Source organism: Sinocyclocheilus anshuiensis, unplaced genomic scaffold (genome assembly GCF_001515605.1).
Source record: "Sinocyclocheilus anshuiensis isolate Anshui unplaced genomic scaffold, SAMN03320099.WGS_v1.1 scaffold306, whole genome shotgun sequence".
Lineage (NCBI taxonomy): Eukaryota > Metazoa > Chordata > Actinopteri > Cypriniformes > Cyprinidae > Sinocyclocheilus > Sinocyclocheilus anshuiensis.
In genome coordinates this window covers 605,285-627,905 of record NW_015544175.1, presented here as the reverse complement: position 1 = coordinate 627,905, position 22,621 = coordinate 605,285, and the positions used below count along the sequence as shown (strand labels likewise).

At 37.5% G+C, this 22,621-nt stretch overlaps 1 protein-coding gene across 1 annotated transcript in view; it reads left to right on the top strand.

Annotated features, from left to right (window-relative positions):
* LOC107696120 (syntaxin-binding protein 5-like) overlaps positions 1-22,621 on the top strand; it is a 107,738-nt gene that overhangs the window by 59,198 nt on the left and 25,919 nt on the right. Inside the window, exons 6-18 of the mRNA XM_016496300.1 lie at positions 3,336-3,399; positions 4,563-4,646; positions 9,867-9,990; positions 11,310-11,388; positions 11,909-12,063; positions 13,806-13,878; positions 13,990-14,137; positions 15,165-15,232; positions 15,676-15,716; positions 18,277-18,497; positions 19,560-19,744; positions 20,539-20,664; positions 21,523-21,674. Of these exons, the coding sequence (XP_016351786.1) occupies positions 3,336-3,399; positions 4,563-4,646; positions 9,867-9,990; positions 11,310-11,388; positions 11,909-12,063; positions 13,806-13,878; positions 13,990-14,137; positions 15,165-15,232; positions 15,676-15,716; positions 18,277-18,497; positions 19,560-19,744; positions 20,539-20,664; positions 21,523-21,674 (1,520 nt within the window). The remainder of the gene's footprint in view (positions 1-3,335; positions 3,400-4,562; positions 4,647-9,866; positions 9,991-11,309; positions 11,389-11,908; positions 12,064-13,805; positions 13,879-13,989; positions 14,138-15,164; positions 15,233-15,675; positions 15,717-18,276; positions 18,498-19,559; positions 19,745-20,538; positions 20,665-21,522; positions 21,675-22,621) is intronic.

The following is a 22,621-nucleotide window of genomic DNA, read 5'->3' as shown; positions in this document are numbered from 1 at the left end:
AAAACTACAGCGAGAATAAAAGTTACACCTTCTTTCTTTGCGTGAACATTTGGGCGGCATTATGTAATCTTCCCACATAGCGACGTTACGTCGATATGTGGAGGCGTGTTAGAACGAGCCGTTTTAGGTAGGTGTGGCTGACTCTTAACTTTTATAAAGAATATCTCTTTGGATTTGAGACTTTAGTCTTTGCAACTTTACAGATCTTCTTTATGCACCAAGAGCTTGTAACACTCCAAAGAGAAAGGAAAAATTGAAATCGCATCATATGACCCCTTTAAATAGGGTTTGTCATATAATTACAGGGCTCGCAAAATTGCTAGACAGACGTCCCGGGGCTATTGTGTTTTCCAGTCGGGCTACCAAAATGTATCACCACTCTGCCGACGGGCTATCTTAAATGCAGATCTCCCGCAGGTCCTTAAAAACTCCTAAAGCTAGTTGTATCAAACTTAAGGCCATAAAAAGTTTTAAATACGTTAAATGGTATAAGAAATGTCTTAATTATAATTTCAAGAGGTCTTACAGTTGGACAAGAAGGACAAGAGTCGCGATATGGCTGGATTAAACTTCAAAAGGCAATGATGTCATTGAATAAATGCTGCACGTTTCAAGTCAAAACGCGGCATGGATGTCTTTATTTGAATGTATCTGAAGGCAACCGACTGTCCTCAGAAACGTGTGGTTGGCATTTTAATTTAATTTTACTTATAATTCCTGCTGATAAAGCAGCATGCAGAGCTGCTTTGTGCACAGCTGTTACCAGGGAAACCGCAATATTTCAGCGCTCCTAAAGCGCCACCTCGTGGCAGAGAATAAATTTCCAAAAAGCCTTTCTTGCTGTTTATGGTCAGATCAATACAAATATCAACTCATGTTTTTACGCAGTAAACACATAGAGTTGTAAATGAGAAAGTTAATGTGCCTTCTAAAAATCTAAACAATTAAGACAGTAATATTTATACGTTTTAAATTGACAATTTATATGCTTGATTTATCCCTTTTCATAAAATGGTCTAAAGGCTGAAATGCTGTTGTATAAGGTTTTTGTGAAAACCTGTATCTGAACTGAAAATCATGTAATTTTATGGCTTAGTACTGTATGTTACCATAGACATTGTCCAACCCCACTCATACTGTGTTCATTTTACTTGTGCAGCTCTTAAAATGGGTCATAAATTGCCTTAAATTAATTTTTTAAAAATGTTGCAGATACACTGTAAATAGTTCAATAAAACCCCTTCCTTCATATTTAAAAATCTGAAGAGTACCTGCCCGAAGGGCTACCAGGGATTTTGAAATTTTGCGAGCCCTGAATTAGCATAGAAAATTAGCACCAGGCACCAGATAAACACCAATAACTTGGAGGTATCTGTAGGTGTTCTCTAATTTTGATCAGAGTTCTTTTTCAAATATATAATTTAAGTAGGTTCTCTAATTTTGATCTCCACTGTATGTATGTATGTATATATACATATATATATATATATATATATACACACACACACACACACACATTTTTGTGACTTGAAGACTCCTCTTATTATGTTATTTTGTAATGGTGAGCAGGGGAGGGGCCCTGTGTCACAGATTTTTATTCCCCATGAACCTGTCAGTCACAACTTACACACCCAACAAACACTGAAGGAAATAGATGCAGATCAGGACCCCTGTCTTTCAAACCTCCATAACCGTAACAGACGTATAAGGCTCTGTCTCTCCTCACCACGCTGTAGCTCAACAGAATATAGCTGGAGGGGAGAGAAGGACCCCTGTCTATGCCACAGCTGTCACCACTATAGGTGTCTAAGGCTGTGCCTGATGGCCGTCAACAGCACAGTTGGCCTGCTGGGTAGTCAGAGGGTACAAAGGAATGACTTCTGCCAGTACAATCAATAGCTTATGGGTGTCCACAATATTGCTAGCTAAAGTAGCACCTATTGATGGCAAGGCAGCTTGTTTTGTGATGTATAGAGAGAAGGGTACTGTAAATGAGAGTATCAGATCAGCAGATACGCTGCCTTTTTATTAGGCTCATATTTATTAGAATGAATTATTTTGCTCTTTTCGATCTGTTGGGCTGTTTCTTAACTAAAGTAATGATGGCATATTATTCATTGGCTGTAAATGAGTGGGCAGTAGTGGTCTTGTAAAATTTCTCACTTACACTATAGTGTCCCGGGGAGATCTCAAAGCTTCTTTTATGTATTGAATTAAATTTTAACTGTGAATAATCTTGAGGTTGAAACTGACTGTCTGAATGTCAGTGAAGACTTATACATTTCATTTTTCAAAAGCCTAATGGAGTAAGTATCTGGATTGAAAAATGTAATAAGGTTGGTTTCAGTTGGACAACATTGAATATAAGATGCCTCTATAGGAGCCTGTCATGAATTATTCGATGCATTATGTAAAACCCTTTCATTTTGAACAGCTTTGCATGGCAAGAATCCCATTCTTGGATTTTGTAATGTATTGTTAAAGAAGATATTTTTATGAGAAGAATCCCATTTTAGTGGTGATAAATCTCTATGATCCCAGCCAGTACTGGACTTCTTGTCTAAACTCATGCCGTCAAACAATTTGGAGGATTTGAATCATTATGAAAAACTCTTTAGACTGAATATATCATGTTTTGTTGTTTCTTTAAGAATATTTGGTTGTGTGTTTGGGTGGCGTTATTCTGTCTGTGGGATATTTGTGTGTGTTGAAGGGGTTTGTCATGCAACAGAGATTATTATTAAATGATTTATTATATATAGTTATTTATTTTAGAAATGTTTGATGATGGATCTGCATGATAATCCTTGTTTTTAGTTATGAGTTGTATGGGATACCAAACTGAACTGATGTATTCATTCTTTGGAGCATGTTGGGAAACATACTTATAATCACACTCATAAACACACCGCATAAATTACAAAATGCACTACAATTCAAAAGTTTGAGGTCTTTTAAAAAATAAATAAATAAATACCAAATCAGCATATTAGAATGATTTCTGAAGGTTCATGTGACACTGAAGACTGAAGGAATGGCTGCTGAAAATTCAGCTTTGCCATCACAGGATACTATTTCACAATAAAACTGTTTTACTGTATTTTTTGATCAAATAAATGCAGCCTTGTTGAGACTTATTTAAAAAACAACAACAACAACATTAAAAAAAAAAAGCTTTTGAACAGTAGTCTCTCTCTATCTCGCACAGTCAAACACGCACATCCCCAAGGATTGTTTCCTCACTGGCTTCATACTGTATTTCCCGTTATGTGTTTGAACTCCTCCATCCTGTCTCCTTGACTAACACCAATCCCAAACTTGTCTCTCTCCCACAGGTCCTCCAAGGCCCACCCCGGCCCAGTCGTTCACATTAGTGACAATCCTATGGATGAGGGCAAGGTAAAGCAGTGCCTACACATCTGCATGAAAACAAATCAACACTTCCTGACATGAATAATTCATTTCCCTTACTTCACACAAAGCTCTTGTTTCTCTCCATTCTGAACTCATAAGACACTTCTTTCCTACAGTGCAGCACAGTTCAGTAATTGGGTCTAATCTCACACAGCTTGTTAGCAAATTATGCTGTTTTTTAAAACAAATGATCGAGGAGATATGAAGGAGATGAACAAATGCTCCAGCTACTTCCAAATGCATCTTTTTAGACATTCATTTTACCTTCGCTAATTGCCAGCGCACAGTCAGAGGGGAGCAGAGAGACAAACACCTGCTGGGGTTTTACCTTTGTGTGGATGACAAACTGTCTGTCTTTTTCTCTGGCAGCTGGGAGCTCCTCATAGGTGCCTTTATAGTGATGATCCACTCTCTGTCTCTCTCTCTCCCATCCCACTTCTGCCCCTGAACGGGGCATCGATCCATAACAGGTCCACTCAGTTCTTAATGGGTCTTAAAGTCCTTAGACACATTGTCCCTCCCTCTTGGCTGACAGAACTCCGACACTTTATCATTTCAGACTATCACTGAATCTCTAAAAACAAAGAGGTTTAAAGTTCAGATGGCAGAGGACATGTCATTTTTAAAAGAAATTTTGATGCATTTCCTGACCACTCATTCCCATGCATTTACAGTACAATAACTTGAGACTGAAGCTATGGAGCTTAAAAAAGCAGTCTTTAAAAAGTGCCATAAAAGTATCTTAAAAGTCATACAGTAACTTTGTGTGCGGTACAGAATGAAATTTAAGTCTGAAAGAAAGAAAATTCCCAGAAAAAGACAGGTGAAGTAAATGATCATTTTCAGGTCTTTCATAAATGTAGAGTTGAATTTTGGTGATAACAACTTGCACATTTCTTCCAGAATGTTTTGTGTGATTCATTGATTTTGTTTGAGTATGAATAAATGTTTGTTTTGGATTAACAATCAGACAAAAGGACTTGAATTTTTTATTCAATGTTTACTTTGCTGAAACACATCATTTACTTTCAGATTTACGTCGCCACCTGCATGAACTCTCATCAGTTCGCAGGTCAGGTTCAACAGACTGATGGCCTATTTTCCTTCTTTTCTTGTCCCCCCCCCCCACATCTTTCTTCATGTTTCAGCTCATAATAGGATTTGAGTCTGGGATCGTAGTGATGTGGGATTTGAAATCAAAGAGAGCTGACTACCGGTACACTTACGATGAGGTATGTATTGTCGCACAATGTTGTATTCCAGACTCCTGTCGCCTGCAGGGGCACAAATGCCCAGAATATGGAAATGCGTTGAGCAAATATTCATGAGATGTTTTGATTAGATCTCTTTAAGTAAGCACGTAGTTTGTTCAGCTTGCTGCTATGGTGTCAAAAGAAAATCAGTTTTTGAGGAGAATGAGTGGCAATAGTGTGTCTGGATTCTAAGCTCTTCCTATTCTCAATCATTCATTCATATTAGTGTCTTCATCGGGAATGATCTGAAAAGTAGAAAGACACTTTATAAACTCATGACTCGTGAATATTAATTAGGTTACAGAATGTTCCCTCAACTGATTTACTGAAAGGCAAAATTAGCAAAAAAAAACAAAACAAAATATACAAAACTTTAACAAAATATAATTATTATTCAATAATTATTAAAGCAAGTCAACAATTGAAAGTATATTTACAAAGTGGTTAACTTGCTGCTGTCATTAATAAATTAATTTCTTGTTTAAAACTACCGTTCAAAAGTTTGGGGTCGGTAATATTTTAAAATATTTTTGGAAGAACTCCTTAGTGCTTACCAAGGCTGCATTTATTTGAGCAATAATACAATAAAACAGTAATATTGTGAAATATTAGTACAATTTAAAATAACTATAACTGTTTTCTACTTTAATATATATAAAATGTAATTTATTTCTGTGATGGCAAAACTGAATTTCAATGTCAAATGGCACATTCTAATGTGCTGATTTGGTGCTCATGAAATATTTCATATTATTATCTTGAAAACAGTTGTGCTGCTTACAACTTCTGAAGACATATTTCATTTTTTTTTCCCTCCAGAATTCCTTGATGAATAGAAAGTTCAAAAGAACTGCGTTTATTTGAAATATAAATCTTTTGTAACATTATACATTTCTACAAATGCCTCTTTTGATTGGTTGAATGCATTGCTGAAAAAGAAGTATGTATTTAAAAAAAAAAAAATCAGTTTTGTACTGTCCCTATACAAATAAACTCAAAATAATTATAATATTGCAAAAAGTGGACGAACTTGGAAATTTGAGGAATGTCCCCCTTCAGCTCTGCTATCCCTCTGAATTTATTCATCCATTCATTGGCTCAATATCTCTTGAATTGGTTGTGAACATTTCATTTCAGCTTTTAAAATGTTATTTATTTTTTTCCCCCCAGAAATAGTCCTTTTGTCTGCATGTCCTGGAAATTATTACTATGCATCTGAAAAGCCCCTGTAGAACATACAAAGCTGGTTTAAGCTGGTTCGATGGCTTTTGTCAACAGTGGCAGCCAGTGTACATTAGTTATTATGATGAGCATTATGTGCCCAAAGAAAAGTGCAAAGGAATTAACACCGACACACACACTGTTTTTTTTTTACCCCTAGATGTACAACCACACACACACACACACACACACACACACACACACACACATACACGTCAAATCCATCTCTTATTGTAACTCCCTCATTGGTGTGTTAGTGTATGTGTGTGTGTGTGTGTGTGAGTGAGAGTTAATTTCTCATAGAACAACTCATCTGTACCCTGATGAATGACTGTGCCTGGCTGGATGTCTGATTTATTCCTGCCTTCATTTAACTTGATTGATTAGTACAGCAGAGATAAATGTCCTAAAATTCACTACTCCATAGGGGTAGCAAGGTGTCATTTTGGCTCAGCACAGAGTCACGCTCATACCATGAAACACCATTGTTCATCAGACCCACATAGTCCTTTACTGTTTATAATTATGAAGGCGAGACCAGGGAAAGGCTCAGACAGGTTGATCAGACTGTCTTCAGTTATGCAGATGTTGCCTGGGAACCTTTTTATCTTTGAAGGGGTCACAGAAGTGCAATAGACAGCAGAATTAACATCATATCAGATCATGGGAAGCTATTAGTGCTGAAGGGTTCACTGAGGTGCAGTGAGCAGCAGAATTAGCACTGAGGCGTTGAGGAGCTGTGTTGTTATAGATGGATGGAAATGCTGAATATAAGGATAAGGATAGCATCAGTGCAAGTAAAGGACGGAGATAAATGGACAGGCATTTTTTTGTCTTTTTTTCTTGTGTAATAGAGATTTTAATAATATTGCTTTCTCCATCTTGCGTCCCCCTCTCCATCTTCTTTTTCATGTATTCATTTATATGTGCATTTTTTTTTACATTTTTTCTTGCATCCTTGTTTTTATGTTTATAAGTGGTTGCTAGGGTGTTCTGGGAAGTTGCTAGGGTATTGTCCTGTCAATTGGCCCAAGTCAAATAAGACTAACCCCATGTGTCTATGATGATTTGGTGTTCTGAGAGGTTGACAGGGTGTTGCTTTGTCGTTGCTGAGGTGTTCCAAGTGATTTTTGGTGCATTGCTATGTGGTTGTAGGGAATTGCCTGTTGGCCCATGTCAGAAGATACCATTATCAACGTCATGTGTCTGCGATGCTTTAGTGTTGTGAGAGGTTACCAGGGTGTTGCTATGCTGTTGCTAAGAGGTTCTGAGCGATTTTTGGTGCATCCTGTGTGGTTGCTAGGGTGGTCTATGTGGTTGGTCGCTTATTGACTGAAATCAAAACCAAAATCAAACAGCCCACAGGCAGTTCACTTTGATACTCAGGTGTTGTTGGAGGTTGCGATGCCATTGCTTTGTGATTGCTAGGGTATTGCTTATTGGCCCAAGTCAAAAGAGATATTCTGGTTTCTAGATATGGCTCAGGTTGCTGCCTCAGTGTAAGTGTATGAGACTTTTTCCTGGCCATTTTATTGTCTATCACAAAAGTAATAGCCTAGTACACCTCTCCTCAACAATTCACACAATTTGAAGGGTACAAAATGGATTGTTCAAATCCCTTGCTGTAAATATAAGCAAAGTAATAGTGATGATTGCCTTAACAAGCTCTTGTTGTAATTAATGTATCACAGTTTTTTATTGTATGTATACATATCTACAGTAGTAATTTTTGGAGAAGATGACCAGCTGACCTTGTTTCGGATGGCTTGATGTTCACTGCAGGAATGATGTGTTTTGTGTGTATGAGGGCAGTGGCAGCAATATTTTTGGACCGAAGAGGCGGGTTGTGGCTGTCTCTGCAGTAAAGCCAGCAGACCTCTTTAGCTCTAATTGGGCCTCTGTGTGTGTGTGTGTGTGTGTGTGTGTGTGCATGTGTCAGAGGTATGACAGTGTCACAGCTCCCTGTGTCTGTGGGTATCTCCAAGAGTGTGACAAAGAGAGAGAAACATATAGAGGATACAGTAGAAGGGAGCTAGAGGTCATGGTATCTTTAAGGTCTTATTAATAAGGCAGACTTGCTTATCTTTCAGCCCTTTCTCAAGCTGACACACACACATGTATACAGTCATCCCACATGTCCTTGTCAATGTATGAGTATAATTAAAGCCAGAAGCTATGGAGTACTAGTGTACTAAAAGGATATAACCAACAAGGTCTATATTATCTAGAGAAATCTATCATTTGCATTTATGAATTTTAACAATCAACCACCGAAAGACAGGGGTAGTAATTAAGGTCTAGTCAAATGCATTGCTTTGTGGGATACAGAATTCCATGCCATACTGTGTTCCACATTTTGGCAAATGTACTAGCCCATCCAGGTAATCCATGTATTCAAAAAACTTCAGGTCATATACTATATTCTGCACAAATAGTAAATGTATGTAGCATGTGCAGTAGTATGCAATTCTGAGTAGTTTGCTTTAAGCTTCATTGAATGTTAGTCGTCCAGCAAAAAATACATTTATGCTGAATAACTGTGCCCCAGATATTTGATCTGCAATATAATCCTTCCTAGTCATAGTCAGGTGTTGTGTATGTAGCTGTGCTTAAGCATATTTTCTGTGTGTGTGTGTGCGCGTGTGTTCGTCTGGCTCCTCCTCTCTGGATGCTCCTGTAATGATTTTGGCTCGGTTCATTGATTAGTTAGGTCTGCTGAGGTTCATCCCCACTGTCTGCCGGAGACAGAGATAGAGCCGCCATCATTATGCTAAACAAGAGGAGACTGCGCTTAATTAGAAAATAATGAGAACTCTCTTTCAGCCTTCTTTGTGCATTCACTCGCTCCCTTTTTTCTCAATACATAAGTCTCAAGCTGTGCATTCTCTCTCTTTCTCTTCCACTTGATTCAGTTCTGTTCCATTCATTGTGCTATATTGTCCTGACTGTTTTCCCCATAGTATTGCCAAAGCCTTCAGTCAATACAATAACAGTACAAAACAAAGCTATATAAAGAAACAAAGCTACTGATGTGCAACTAATGAATCATATTTTTCAATAAATGTTCTTGTCAATGAATCCTGAAATGTTTAAAATGTAAAAAAAAATAATAATTCCCACAAGAGCAGCACAACTGTTTTCAACATTGATAATATATATATATATTTTTTTTTGAGCACCAAATTTCTGACCAGATTTCGGAAGGATTATGTGACACTTAGGACTGGAGTTATGGCTGCTAAAAATTCAGCTTTGCCATCACAGTAATAAATTACATTTAAAAAATAGTTGTTTTAAATTTTAGTAATATTTCACAATATTACTGTTTTTACCGTATTTATGATAAAAAAAAGCAGCCTTGACTTTTTTTTCAAAAACATTAAAAACACTACAGCTAAGCTACAGACTATTCTATATAGAGAAGCACTCGTTCTGGTTCTAAATAGCTTGCAGAAAATACCAGACACATGACTTGATTCCAGAAATATTGCAAAGGGAAATTGTGGAGTTTATTTCTGTCCTGCTAAAATAGCTTAGCAACATGATATTAAAACCAGCTACTTTGGGGTTTGGGTACAGTTCTGTGTAAAACTAAATAACACTTGGATGTAAATGTGACACCCTTCCTCATGCTTTCTTGATAGAGCCGCAGCAGAAATGCTGATTGTCTAAAAAGCAGGCTGCAGGCCTCATGTTGCTGAAGCCACAGATGCAGAATGTGTGTAACAGGCCTACTAGCTTCACTATTTGTAGTGATTGTATTGCTCAACTCCAGAAAAACAGTCTTTCTTTATATCACTTATCCCAGCATGCCTCTTGTTTCAACCTGGGTAGGCACAACTTACACCCCCGGGTCATGTTCTTGGCCATTACGTGTGTGAGGAAATCTGTTAAGAAATCTCCCATTGAGTTGCCTGTCCCCATGCAAGCATTATTAACTTTTATGTCCTGCTCTTTTTCTGTCATTCTCACTCACAGGCGATCCATTCTGTGGCCTGGCACCACGAGGGGAAGCAGTTTATCTGTAGTCACTCAGACGGCACACTGACCATATGGAATATAAAGTCCCCAGCCAAGCCCGTACAGACAATCACGCCACATGGTTAGTGATCTTTCTCTCTTTCTGGCTCAAACACACAAACTCATTTTCTTCAAATGTTTTTTTCGTCAGGGATTAATATTGCAAAATTAATCGCTCTTATGTCTATTTCACAATGTTGTATCACACCTCTCTCAAAGACTTGTTAATTCAGGATTGTAATTTTTTTTTTATCCCCCTCCTTCACAAAGAAGCTTAAAACAATCACCTCCCCTTCCCTGATTTCCATTTCAAGCGAAGCTTTAATTTTCATTTTCATTTTGTTCCTCCATGGAAACGCTTGTGTTGTGGTCTTTAGTGATGAGTGAAGTGAGGTCATGCTCTTCCTTTTGGTGCAGTCCTTGCCTGCTCTATTGAAGATACTCCACTACATACAAGAACCCCTTTCAGCCTCACCATGCCTCCATGAGAGGAGAACATCAAACAGTCAGATTTAGAAAGAAACAAAACTAATTAGGAAAAGCGATAAAATGTTGTCAGAACCCTGCTGAAAAAATAATATTTGGTATTTTCAATTCATAGACATTAGTAGGCCCTAGTTAGGGAGGATTTAGCCCTGCTGTCTTTTATCTTAGCCACACTAAAAATCTGAGACTAATCTGCTCCATTTTTCTCTCAAGCAGATGCAGATTTTCTTATTTTAATTTAATTGTATATTTAAATATATGAATAACAGCACAATTCTTTAAGTTAATTTATAAATTATTTTAAATGCATTATTTGAACTATTTCTACATAAGGCAAGAAATATTCTTCTGAGCCCAACTAAAGACCCAAATTCTAGAATCAAGATTTTTTGGGATGTTTACATTTTTAGGATTGTCGTTCAACAAACTGCTTAGGAGCAGAAGAAAATTACATAAATCAATTTGTTTCATAGTGAACATTTCTTTTTGTTATGAAAGTACTTGCGTAGTTCTTCTGTGACACGCTTCCTGTCTGTGGGAGAGGGAGGCTCTTTTCCAAATTCCACCCTCAGCCTGTGTGTCCTTCCTTCATGTCTACTCTTTTGTGACATAATGCTTGATAGACAGTTGGCTGTAAAGTCTCCTCCTAAAATGCTAAATGACAATTTCATTTTTTTAAATTTTGAAAATTTACTGGAAGTTTTGTGGCTTCACTTTATTGAATATGAAGTCCCCTGTTCGGTAATACACCCCTAAAATGAACAGTGTTTCACATCTAAGAAAACAAAAGTCTTTTGGCAATACTAAAAAAAAACAAAAAACAGACCAGTCCTTCAATAACTTCCTGTTTCAGTCAGAAATACATGAAGAAGAGGAGGTTAGGAAACTCTCTGAATGAGTCCGATTCTGTTTCAGGAAAGCAGCCTAAAGATGGAAAAAAGCCAGAGCCTTGCAAACCCATTCTTAAAGTAGAGTACAAGACCACGAGAGCAGGGTAAGTACACACCTGCAGCAATACATCTTTACTTTTCCTACAGCAAAAACAATCTTAAACCATCATGAATGGTGGTCCAGGCTGGTTTTTGCTGTTTTGTGCTGGTCAAGCTGGTAAACCAGCATAGCCAATAGTGTTCATAAGTTAAACCTTTCTAGCGAACTATCTTTTAGATGTTTTTAAATAAATGTGGGGTCCAAAAATGGAGTCCAATAGTCTGAGACCACATTGAAATATGGGATTAAAAATTTATTTCAAGCTCAAAAAGTTACAATGTAAAATAAATAACAAGTACTTAAGATTCTGCATGATTTCTAGGTCACAACCAAATAAACAAACTTGTGGAGTTCATGCAGCTCAAGTGCTTCTTTCGTTAAAGGAAAAGGCATTCTAAAAGACATTCAGTTCAGCTTCTTCTTACTCAGATTGTTATGCGGATAAAATCATTTGAGAAAAATACCAGCACAAACTTTCCGACTTTTGAAGCTCATTGTACTGTATATGTTTGTGTTCTGAACAGGGATCCATTTATGATCTTCTCTGGTGGTTTGTCGTATGACACTGTTGGTCGACGGCCATGCTTGACAGTAATGCATGGAAAGAGCACGGCAGTATTGGAGATGGATTATTCCATTGTAGATTTCCTCACCCTGTGTGAAACGCCATATCCTAATGGTACGTGGGTCGATTTACTCATTAACAGCACCTGCTCTGTCCAGTATTGTTGCAATAAGTACTCAGTCTTTTTATCTCATGCCACTTCCACTCTTTTCTTTTTTTGCTGACATTTGAACCTTTGTATTGTTGGGTTGTTCTATTCTTTCATGTTCTTTGTAGATGAGTTTGAGCTCTCCCAGTGGAACTGCTGCCTAGTAATTACATTTTACATCTCTTTTTTAAAGCTCCCTCTATTCCTAACTTCCAGTTCTGTGACTGCATTCGTTTATTATTGCCGTACCCATTTGAATAATTTATCACTTGGGTGGCTATTTATGAATAGTAAGTGTTTTCTTTTCTCTCCGCAGGCAGCTGTAGCAAAGGCTGATAGGACTTTAGTTTGTTAATAGTCTGTCAATAGTTTGCTGGTGTGAAAAATAAAACATTAAATGTACTTATTACATGGCTCTTTGAAATACTTGATTCCAATTGGCCAGTCTCTGATACCCTAAATTTTCTGTTGAACTAAATTTCAGTATCGCTCTTGAGCATTACTTATATAAAGATGAAAGAGAGGAAAACATGATACTTTTGAGCTAAATGCACTATTGTTCAAGAATTTTTTGCATCATTTTTTTTTTCTTTTTTGAAAGAAATGAATAAATTTATTTAACAAGTATGCATAACATTTAAAATAAAAAAAGTGACAGTAAGCACACTGATAATGTTATAATTCAAATAAATGCTGTTCTTTTAAACTTGTTTTCTGTTACGGACTTTTTTTCTTAATGAAAAGCTAAGTAAGATAACATTTAAATTCAAATCAATATTTCATGTCCATGTACTTATTTTGTTAGTCGCCATGATTTGGATTAGGGTTTATTATGACGTAAAGACAGCTGACTGTACTTTATCCCTTACATAACATCACTTCTGTAGTTTATGCATGGTGCTTGTTTAAAAAACAGTAATTTTTCTTGTGATTCACCTTGCTTTTACAGAAATAAAGATAATCATGCAGTTGTTCTTGCCTAAACACAGTGTCTGTGTTCATATATCTGTGTTAAAGGCTTAAACATTTTGTTTAGAATTTGTATAAGTCCAAACTGAGAAGCAGTGAAGAATGCGGGAGGAATGGGAACAGTGTTTGCACTGCTGCTTGCATAACAGTGCCTGGCTCTTACCGTTGATTAAGCTATATTTGAAATGAGACGTCTTTGGTTCTGACTCATTATTGAGACATTTGTGAGGTTCAAACTTATGCATTGACGTCTCCAGTCATAACTTCAATGGAATAAATATGATCCACACTTTATTATAAGTGTGGGTGTCAAAACAGGTGAACAGGTTAAATTTACTCCAGGCTTCAGTGTCACATGATCCTTCAGAAATCAGTCTAGTATGCTGATTTGGTGCTAAAGAAACATTTCTTATTATTATCAATGTTGAAAACTGTTGCATGCAACTTTTGCTGCTTAATATTTCTGAGGAAACTGAGGAACTTTTTTTTAGGATTCTTTGATAAATAGAAAATTCAGAAGAACAGCATTTATTTGAAATAGAAATCTTTTGTAACATAAATGTCTTATCTGTCACTTTTGATCAATTTAATGTCCCTTTGCTAAATAAAAGTATTAATTTCTTTAAAAACAACATCTAAATAACTAGTGGTAAACAGTATTTGTAAAAATATGTGTATATGTACAAATATGTAGCAATTTATTCATGATTTTACCCATCCTGTTTTCATTTCTCTGCAGATTTTCAGGAACCGTATGCTGTAGTGGTCCTCCTCGAAAAGGATTTAGTTGTTATTGACCTTGCACAAAACGGGTATGTATCACCCACAGCATTTGCGTCATATTTGTGATTAACATGTTTGACACTATCACACTTTTCCACAACAGTGTCAATCAGATTTTTTTGACCTGTGGTGTTTTTCAGTTACCCTATCTTTGAAAATCCTTATCCCATGATGATTCATGAGTCTCCTGTGACGTGTTGTGAGTACTTAGCCGATTGTCCTGTGGACCTCATACCTGCACTTTACTCTGTCGGGTCTCGCCAGAAACGACAGGGCTACAGCAAAAAGGTACAACAGCATGCACACACTCATTTAAAGGTGCTAATCGGTTAATGATGTCTTTTAAGCTAAAACGTCCTGCCTACACACACACACCCCTTGGCTTTTGAGTGAGTAGATTGCAGTCCCTGGTGAATCACCCCGTTGCCCTATGCCTGCATGACATCAGGCTCCCATTGTGCAGCACATTGTGTCCTCAGACTGTGTGGGTCAGAGTCACAGACAGGGGTTTTTATGGGTATGAAAGAAAGCATGACCTCTCAGCCAAGACTGGAGTGCGGTGTGTTAGTTGTGGGTCTGTCTCCCACAGGGAGCAGGTTAACTCAGACGGCCCACTTTGAATCACAGCACTTCTGAATACCTTTGAATAAACTGCTTCAGCTTCCATGCCTCGTGAGGAAATGCTTTCCTGTAGAGCCTCGCCAGCCATTTAATAAAGGTTCCACCCACATTGCAGAAATGTTTTGTGGCTGCCAGTGCCAGCCACAGTGATTATATTAAGGGAAGTCGTGGGGAAGTCGTGGCCTAATGGTTAGAGAGTCGGACTCGTAACCCAAAGGTTGTGGGTTCGAGTCTCGTACCGGCAGGAATTGTAGGTGGGGGGAGTGAATGTACAGCGCTCTCTCCCACCTTCAATACCACGACTGAGGTGCCCTTGAGCAAGGCACCGAACCCCCAACTGCTCCCCGGGCGCCGCAGCATAAATGGCTGCCCACTGCTCCGGGTGTGTGTTCACGGTGTGTGTGTGTGTTCACTGCTGTGTGTGTGCACTAAGGATGGGTTAAATGCAGAGCACTAATTCCTAGTATGGGTCACCATACTTGGCCACATGTCACGTCACGTTTTTTTAAGAGTATGCTTACTAAAACGTACAAATTGGCCGATTTCGTTTTATTAAGTTTCCGAGGAATGCTCACACGCTTTAGGGCAATATCTACTAAATTTCCTCTATTCTCATATGTCAAGAAATGTCGGATTTATGCGGTAAGCTTTCGTGGATTTAAGTGCTTTTCTGTGGTTCTGTTGTTCATCACAGGAATGGCCTATCAGTGGCGGAAACTGGGGCCTGGGCACACAAAGCTACCCTGAAATAATAATAACTGGGTAAGAATGTGTGTGTGTATACTCTGTTCTCTCTCTTTCGCCATTTGTAGTTCTGCTGAAATGGCAAAAATGGGGAAAAAGACTTAAATGGAGTAAAATAAGAAGGCAGGGTATAAGAAGAGGGAGGAGGAGTGCAGAAGAGAGGGAAATGCGCAGGACAAGATGGTAGCGAAAGGGAAGTATGACAAAAAAGTAAGCATTTTCTGATGTACAGCCCATGGGATGACAGAACCTTTTTTTGCTTTTTTAGTGGGTTTGACAGCAGTGGGAAGAGCACTTCCTCTCATCTCTTGACTAGCTTTTATCTGACATTGCACCTTAGCTTACCTCAGTGGTTTGTTTGAATACATGTGGTAATGGGAAAGTGCTAGTGAGTTTATGTGGGTTTGTGTACGAAAATGTGTGAGACAGTTGAAATAAAAGATTCTCTGCTCTTCTTGCAGGCATGCAGATGGTTCAGTGAAGTTCTGGGATGCATCAGCAAGTGAGTACCGAGCCTTTCTGACTTCATATTCACCCCATTTACCACTTGTGTGCAGCATTATAGCTCCATGTACCACAATGTGTGCGGTATAATAATTTTTCAAAGCTCATAAACTTCAAACACATTTGCATTTCATATTGAATTGACACATTTGTCTAAAAACAAAAGTTTTATATCAGATTTGTGCTATCCTATGACATAAACCCATGACCTTGGTGTTGCTAGCGACATGCGCTGCTATTTTGGCTACAGCAAAGACTGTAGACCAAGATGGTTCAATCATGTTACTGTGCATATATTACTGTGAATATAGTGGAATTAGTCAGGAGGAGCCAATTGCCAATTGGTAAAGTCATCACATCACCAATTGGCAAAACTGAATCTCTGGTTCCTATAGAAAGAATCCGTTTCCTGAGATGTGTTAAGACTGCACATGGAGCAGATAGGAGTTGGTCTTGCATGCCCGAAATAGATGCCCAGAGGCGTTGCAAATGTGGCCGCCAAGTGAACTGATTTTCTTTGAAAGGGACTTTGGCTACAGTTACGATCACATTCGACTAACAGTTAAATATCTAATTAAAAACTGGATTCTGCTGATCACTGTTGGAGTATAACTTGACATCATTTACCATAACAATAAGGTAATTTTCCATGATTTATGACCCAACTGGAGACTGACCGTATAATGTCACACACAAAAAACTCCAGAGATCCCACAGGCTTTGTCTAACCTTGTGCACCGCTGAGAGAGACCAGTGTGGTGAGAGTGTTACCTGTACATGTCATTTCACCTTGTTTAAACTGTGAGCTTGACAGACTACAGTTTCCACTGTTCCTGTACCTCCCGTAGGTGCTAAAGGACATATCGTAATATTAAAAATACCACAAAGGTTGCAAACCCCTCACACAAGCACTTGTTTAACATTCAAATGGCTTTTCCTAATGGTAGGAAATAATTTAAAACCAAAGTGGCCCTCATTTTGTCCACCAATGAAATATAAAGCTAATTAGACTGGACTTTTTAATCCTGCTAAGACAGAGTGGCTAATCTTATGCCATTTAATATTTTTTTGCTTTGGCTGAACTGAACAATTGGAGTCAGTGGATTATAGGCCCTCAAAAATTGGACAAAACACATTTATGCATATGACAGCATTAAAACATTTCCCATCATTCTTTTAATCCTCTAAAGCATTAACTGTACAAATCTAGAAGTTATATGACTTAGTTCTTTGGAATACTATAGATTATGAATTGTTTATTCACAGCATTTTTTGGTCTAATAACTGCTAAACTGGTCATTGTCCAAAGCAACCTATTTCCTATAAAATTGTGGTTGCATTCATAATAAAACGTGCCGCAGATGACTCCGAGGGATGAATAAAGGCCCCCTGTAGCGAATCCACGAGTTTTTGCAAGAAAAATATCCATATTTCAAACGTAATAAACACATTTCTCTCACTTCCGTTATCTATCATATGCGGATCCGTTCCGGCGGAAGGCATATGACTAGCATATGACCTCTGAGATATGCTAGTCTCGCGAGTTTGTTTAATAGGAGCAAAGGAAGCAAAGTTTCCTTACTTTAGCAAAGGAAAACCAGTCTCCTCTGGGTTTATATCGAAATCCTCCGACATTTTTCTTTGCACATCTTCGGTTTGTACTTCTAATTCGTGACCGGCGTTTTGTTTTGTTCTCTCTCCGCATTCTTCACTAATCACGCAATGCCGCGCGTCTTACGTCATCCGCCGGAACTGCTTCAGTGTATGACAGTCAGCGGAAGTGAGAGAAAAGTGTTTATTATGTTTGAAATATGGATATTTTTCTTACAAAAACTCATGGATTCACTACAGGAGGCCTTTATGCATCCCCCGGATCCGCCTGCGGCACATTTTATTATGAATGCGTGAGCTTTATTTGATGACTTGTGGACTGTTCAACTGCAACACCCGCTGACTGCAATGATAGAGCTTGGAATTTTCATTTTTGGGTGAACTAACCCTTTAATGTCTAAAATAATTTCAGTTAAAATTAGTTTGTGTCCATTCATTCATTCATTTGAGAAGTAGCTGTGTAATAAAACAGATAATGTACAGTCAGCTGGTAAAATGCAAAATGTATATGCAAAATAAACCTCTTCAAATTAATACAACATATGGATGCATCAATATTAAAAATCTGTCCGATACCAATAAGCCATTAATTATTTTCTTGTTATGGCTGATCAACAATAAATTGCCAATATTAAATGTAGTGCTATTTTGATTAAATAAATAAAAAAATAAAACAAATCCATTTTAAATGTGAATTTAAACATCACAACATTATAACGTACAGTATGAAAAATGGATATTTATTTTGAGATTTGTATAAGATTACATGATTTTAACAATGTTTTTTTTTTTCAATTTAACCGTTCTTAATGTTTTTAAAGATTAACTTGAACATTAAAGTGATGTTAGATGACAATATGATAAAAATCTCTAATTTTGTGTTAATGACTGGTTGAATGCAATTATCTCTTCCTTTTTCCTTTGAATCCCATTTGCCATGTGTTCAGTAATGCTCCAGGTGCTGTACAAGCTGAAGACAGCTAAGGTGTTTGAGAAGGCGCGCTGTAAGGAGGAGAAACCCAGCACAGAGATTGTGGATGAGGACCCGTTTGCCATTCAGTTGATGTCTTGGTGTCCCGAGAGCCGCATGCTTTGTGTGGCTGGTGTCTCTGCCCATGTCATCATATACAGGTTCAGCAAACAGGAAATCACCACAGAAGTTGTGCAGGTAAAAAATATGTTGTTTATACAATTTTTTTTAAATTTATTTATCTTTTAATGTAAGAATTATTTTGCAAGAAATATGTAAGAATTATTTTTTTTTAATTGACTTAAAAACTTTGTTTTCTGAAGTGGAATGAGTAATGCTGCCCTCACAGACACTCTGTCTCTCTCTTATTCCCCGTCTCAAGTTATTTTAGTTTCCTGACAACTGCCATGACTCATAACGTTAATAATATTATAAAATCTGTTCATTAAATGGATGTTGTTCAGCAACTTGAACGTGTTTGTGCATTTGTACGTGTATGGGCTGTCTACAGAGCCAACTAAGGATATCCGAGGAACAGTTGTTACTCAGATGCTTAACTAAATCCCTAAGCCTTTCAAAGCCGTTTTAATTAATGTTCACCACATCTAGCTGTATATTGAGCTTGAATAATTAATACTGCATTCATTTTGCCCTCTCACTGTGTTTTTTTTTTTTGCAAGCTGTACATTTGCATATTGATGCTTCCGTGACCCATAAATAAATGAGTGCTTATGGTAATGCTATTAGAAAATATATCTGTGAATAATTTGAATTTACATATGATTTTTTGTTTGAAAATATATGATGTGGTAGACTGAAGCAATTAAGCAATAGTGCTTTATTAATGCTTAATCAACTTATTTACATATTAATACATGACTCATATAACCAGGATAATAATGAATCAAATGTTTGAATACAGTCCAATTGGGGACAGAACGAATCTGATTGCTTAACAGAGGCACATGCTCAGTGCAAATGTGGGATAAACCATTAGTGTTACCATCGTCTGCTGACAGAACGTTCACACTTCTGTATAATGAGGGCAAATTAAACCTTTTAACACCTTTAGTCCAGTGACTCTCACACACATAGAAACACTCACTTGGAAATGACACGCACACCAATTAGCGTGTCTCACATTCAGAATAGCGACACCGATGGGGATCAATTAACTAAGTGCGTTTAGCTGATTCATACACATCTGTTCTCAAGCACAATTGTTTCAATTACATGTGTACATATGTGTGTGTTTTACAGTTACTGGAGGTCAGGTTACAGTATGAGCTGAATGATCTGGAGTCTCCAGAAGGGGGAGGAGATCAGACACCAGCTCCTCCCACGCCAAGCACCTCCCCTAGTCCACAAACCGCCGCTCCTCAGACATACACCTCCACTAGCAGCAACTCATCAGATGGGATCCGAGACAACATACCCTGCCTCAAGTAATTCTGCTTTGCAAGTTATATTGTAATACACATAACGGGGGATCCAAAAGTCTGAGACTATTTGTGTACAGTAAATGCCTTTATTTTTTAATGCAAATGATATTATTAATGGAACATTTTGATTACTAAATAAATAAAAAAAAAGTCTTATTTTTTAGTATTTTTTGCATTTGGTATGTTGCATTTGCTTTAATGACATCAGCGCTCAATTTGTATGAACTCCACAAATTTGTGATGACCAGATGATCCAGCATGATTTGAAAATGAGCCAAAGAGCATCTTGTGTTTCACTGTATTGGAAACATCTGACTGTCTGTACAAAGGAGTTCACATGATCAGCTTATTTGATTTGTGAGAACCCAACAGACAGAATGCACCAAATATACGTGTCAAGTTAAAAATAGTTCAGCTTTTACAAACACATTTCAGGACTTGTGTGTTCTGTTCCATTCAGCTGCGCTCTGTCTGGCTGTTTCCAAAGAAAGCATTGAGGAATGTAGTTGCCACAGACTGAAAGTTAGTTTGCGCGGTATTGATGCAAATTGTTGTCTGACAAATCAGACAGCAAAGTTGCACCATGAGGCCCCTTTTTGGCACATTACTGGATTTTGCTTGTTTGAAGTATAAAAAATAAAACCGTTTTTATGATTAATCATGAATGTCACTTTCAAGTGCTTGGGTACCCATGCCCATCCCCAGTATGTAATATATCACACTATACAGTAAATGTTATACAGTTTTTGGCAGGGACTGTGTATAACCCATGTCTCCTCTCTCTGTCATTCCCTCAGGGTGCGCAGCAGTCCTCTGAAGCAGTCTCCAGGGTATCAGGTGGAGCTGGTGGTACAGCTGGTGTGGGTCAGTGGAGAGCCGCCCCAGCAGATCAGCAGCTTGGCCATCAACTCCTGCTATGGCTTGTGAGTTACCTGAAGTTTTGCATTGTTTTGTCAGGTGGTTCAGCAAATAAATCAAATGCTGCAGACTGTGTCAGAAATGTTTATGAAAGGACAATATTTGCTTCGTTCTTATATTGTATTAAAATATTTTTAAAATATTTACATATATTCAAATATTCACAGGATTTTCAGTGAATAACAACATCAATGTTGGTTTGTTCCTCACAAAATTACCATAAGCCTTCATAAAACTTATACACAATCCTTCAAAGTTTGGGGTCTGTAAGATTTTGTAATATTTTTGAAAGAAATCTCTTATGCTCACCAAGGGTGCATTTATTTGATCAAAAATACAGTTAAACAATAATACTGTGAAATACTGTTACAATTAAAAATACCTTTTTTTCAAATAAAATTCATTTCTGTGATGTTGTTACTCCAGTCTTCAGTGTCACATGATTCTTTAGAAATCATTCTAATATGCTGATTTGGCACTCAAGTAAAAAAAAAAATTGTATTATTAAAGTTACATTGCTTAATTGTGTTTTTGTGGAAACCATTTTTTTCAGGATTCACTTTGATGAATATAATTCAAAATAAAAAGTAAAATAGAATAAAAAGTATATAGAAAAGTGTAGAAAAAATAGAAAGTGGATAGAATAAAATATCTTTACTGCCACTTTTGATCATTTTAATGTATCCTTACTGAATAAAAGTATTTTAAAATAAAATCTTACTGACACCAAACTTTTGAACGTTAGTGTGTATAAATTATATTAATTTTATTAAATAATCACTAAACCAGCATAAACCAAAGAATATCCTTCTAATTTGATGACAAAAGCACTTGCTGTCTTTTATGTTTTATGTGTGTCATAGGGTGGTGTTTGGCAATAGCAATGGTCTGGCAGTAGTGGATTACTTACAGAAGACTGTTCTGTTGAATCTGGGAACTGTGGAATTGTACAGCTCTAATGACCCATATCAGAGACAACTGCGATCTCCCCGCAAGAGCCGACAGCCTTCTGGAGGTCTGATATGCATACAGACATGGTTTTCATCTATAATAGACAGAGCACATATATATGAACACAGTGAGCCTTTTAACAGCACACCATTGGCAGGAAATGCAGCAGTGCAGGGGGGGGATACAGCAGTGTGACCCCTGCTGGTGAATGGCACAATTGCAGCTAAACACATGGTAGTAGGAAAGAGATGATTAGAGCCCTGCACGGGCCTCAAATTTAGGCCCTAGCCCGGCCCGTGTCCGACAGCTTATCAGAATTACCGGCCCGAGCCCGTCTTTTTTTCCTCTTCTCCCAAAACAGCTTATACTACTGTTTCAGCTATTAAAATAGTTAAGTTTTGTATGTAATAGCAAAGTGATTATATTTCGTTTCGTTTTTTTATGAAGTTAATTTAAAAAAAATGTTTGGAGCATTTTTTGCTCGTTAAATATACATTTTTGTTTTTTAAAGTAACGACCAAGCGGCCAGCGGCAGACAGTGAGCCTACTGTATGTTTGATCAATTTAGCCTTCTCAAATCATCACGACTTGCCTAAAATAAAATCTATAGATATAAAACAGTTCAAGCTTTGCAGGACATGGAGGCGCCAGCGCGATCACTTGAATTTTTTTCAGTGGATACGCCGTCATTTTTGCCCATAAAGGTAAGAGTAATACATCATTCGTAGCTGTAAAGGGTCTACTTTTATTTGTGTGCACTCACAATATCAACAAAAACATGATACGCTTTTCTGCCGTCTCGTCTTGAACAGGAGCGCTTCACAAAAATGAACCGAACTCAGCGAAAACATGCCTCACAGACATGATAAATATATCTATAGAAAGCTTTAAATTACTACTTAATGAAATAAAACAAATCAAAAACAAAAACTCTTTCATTATAATCATAATCCATAAAGATGCACTTCTCTCTAAAGGCGCGTCTGAGGAGATGGCGAGTCAGGATCGGCA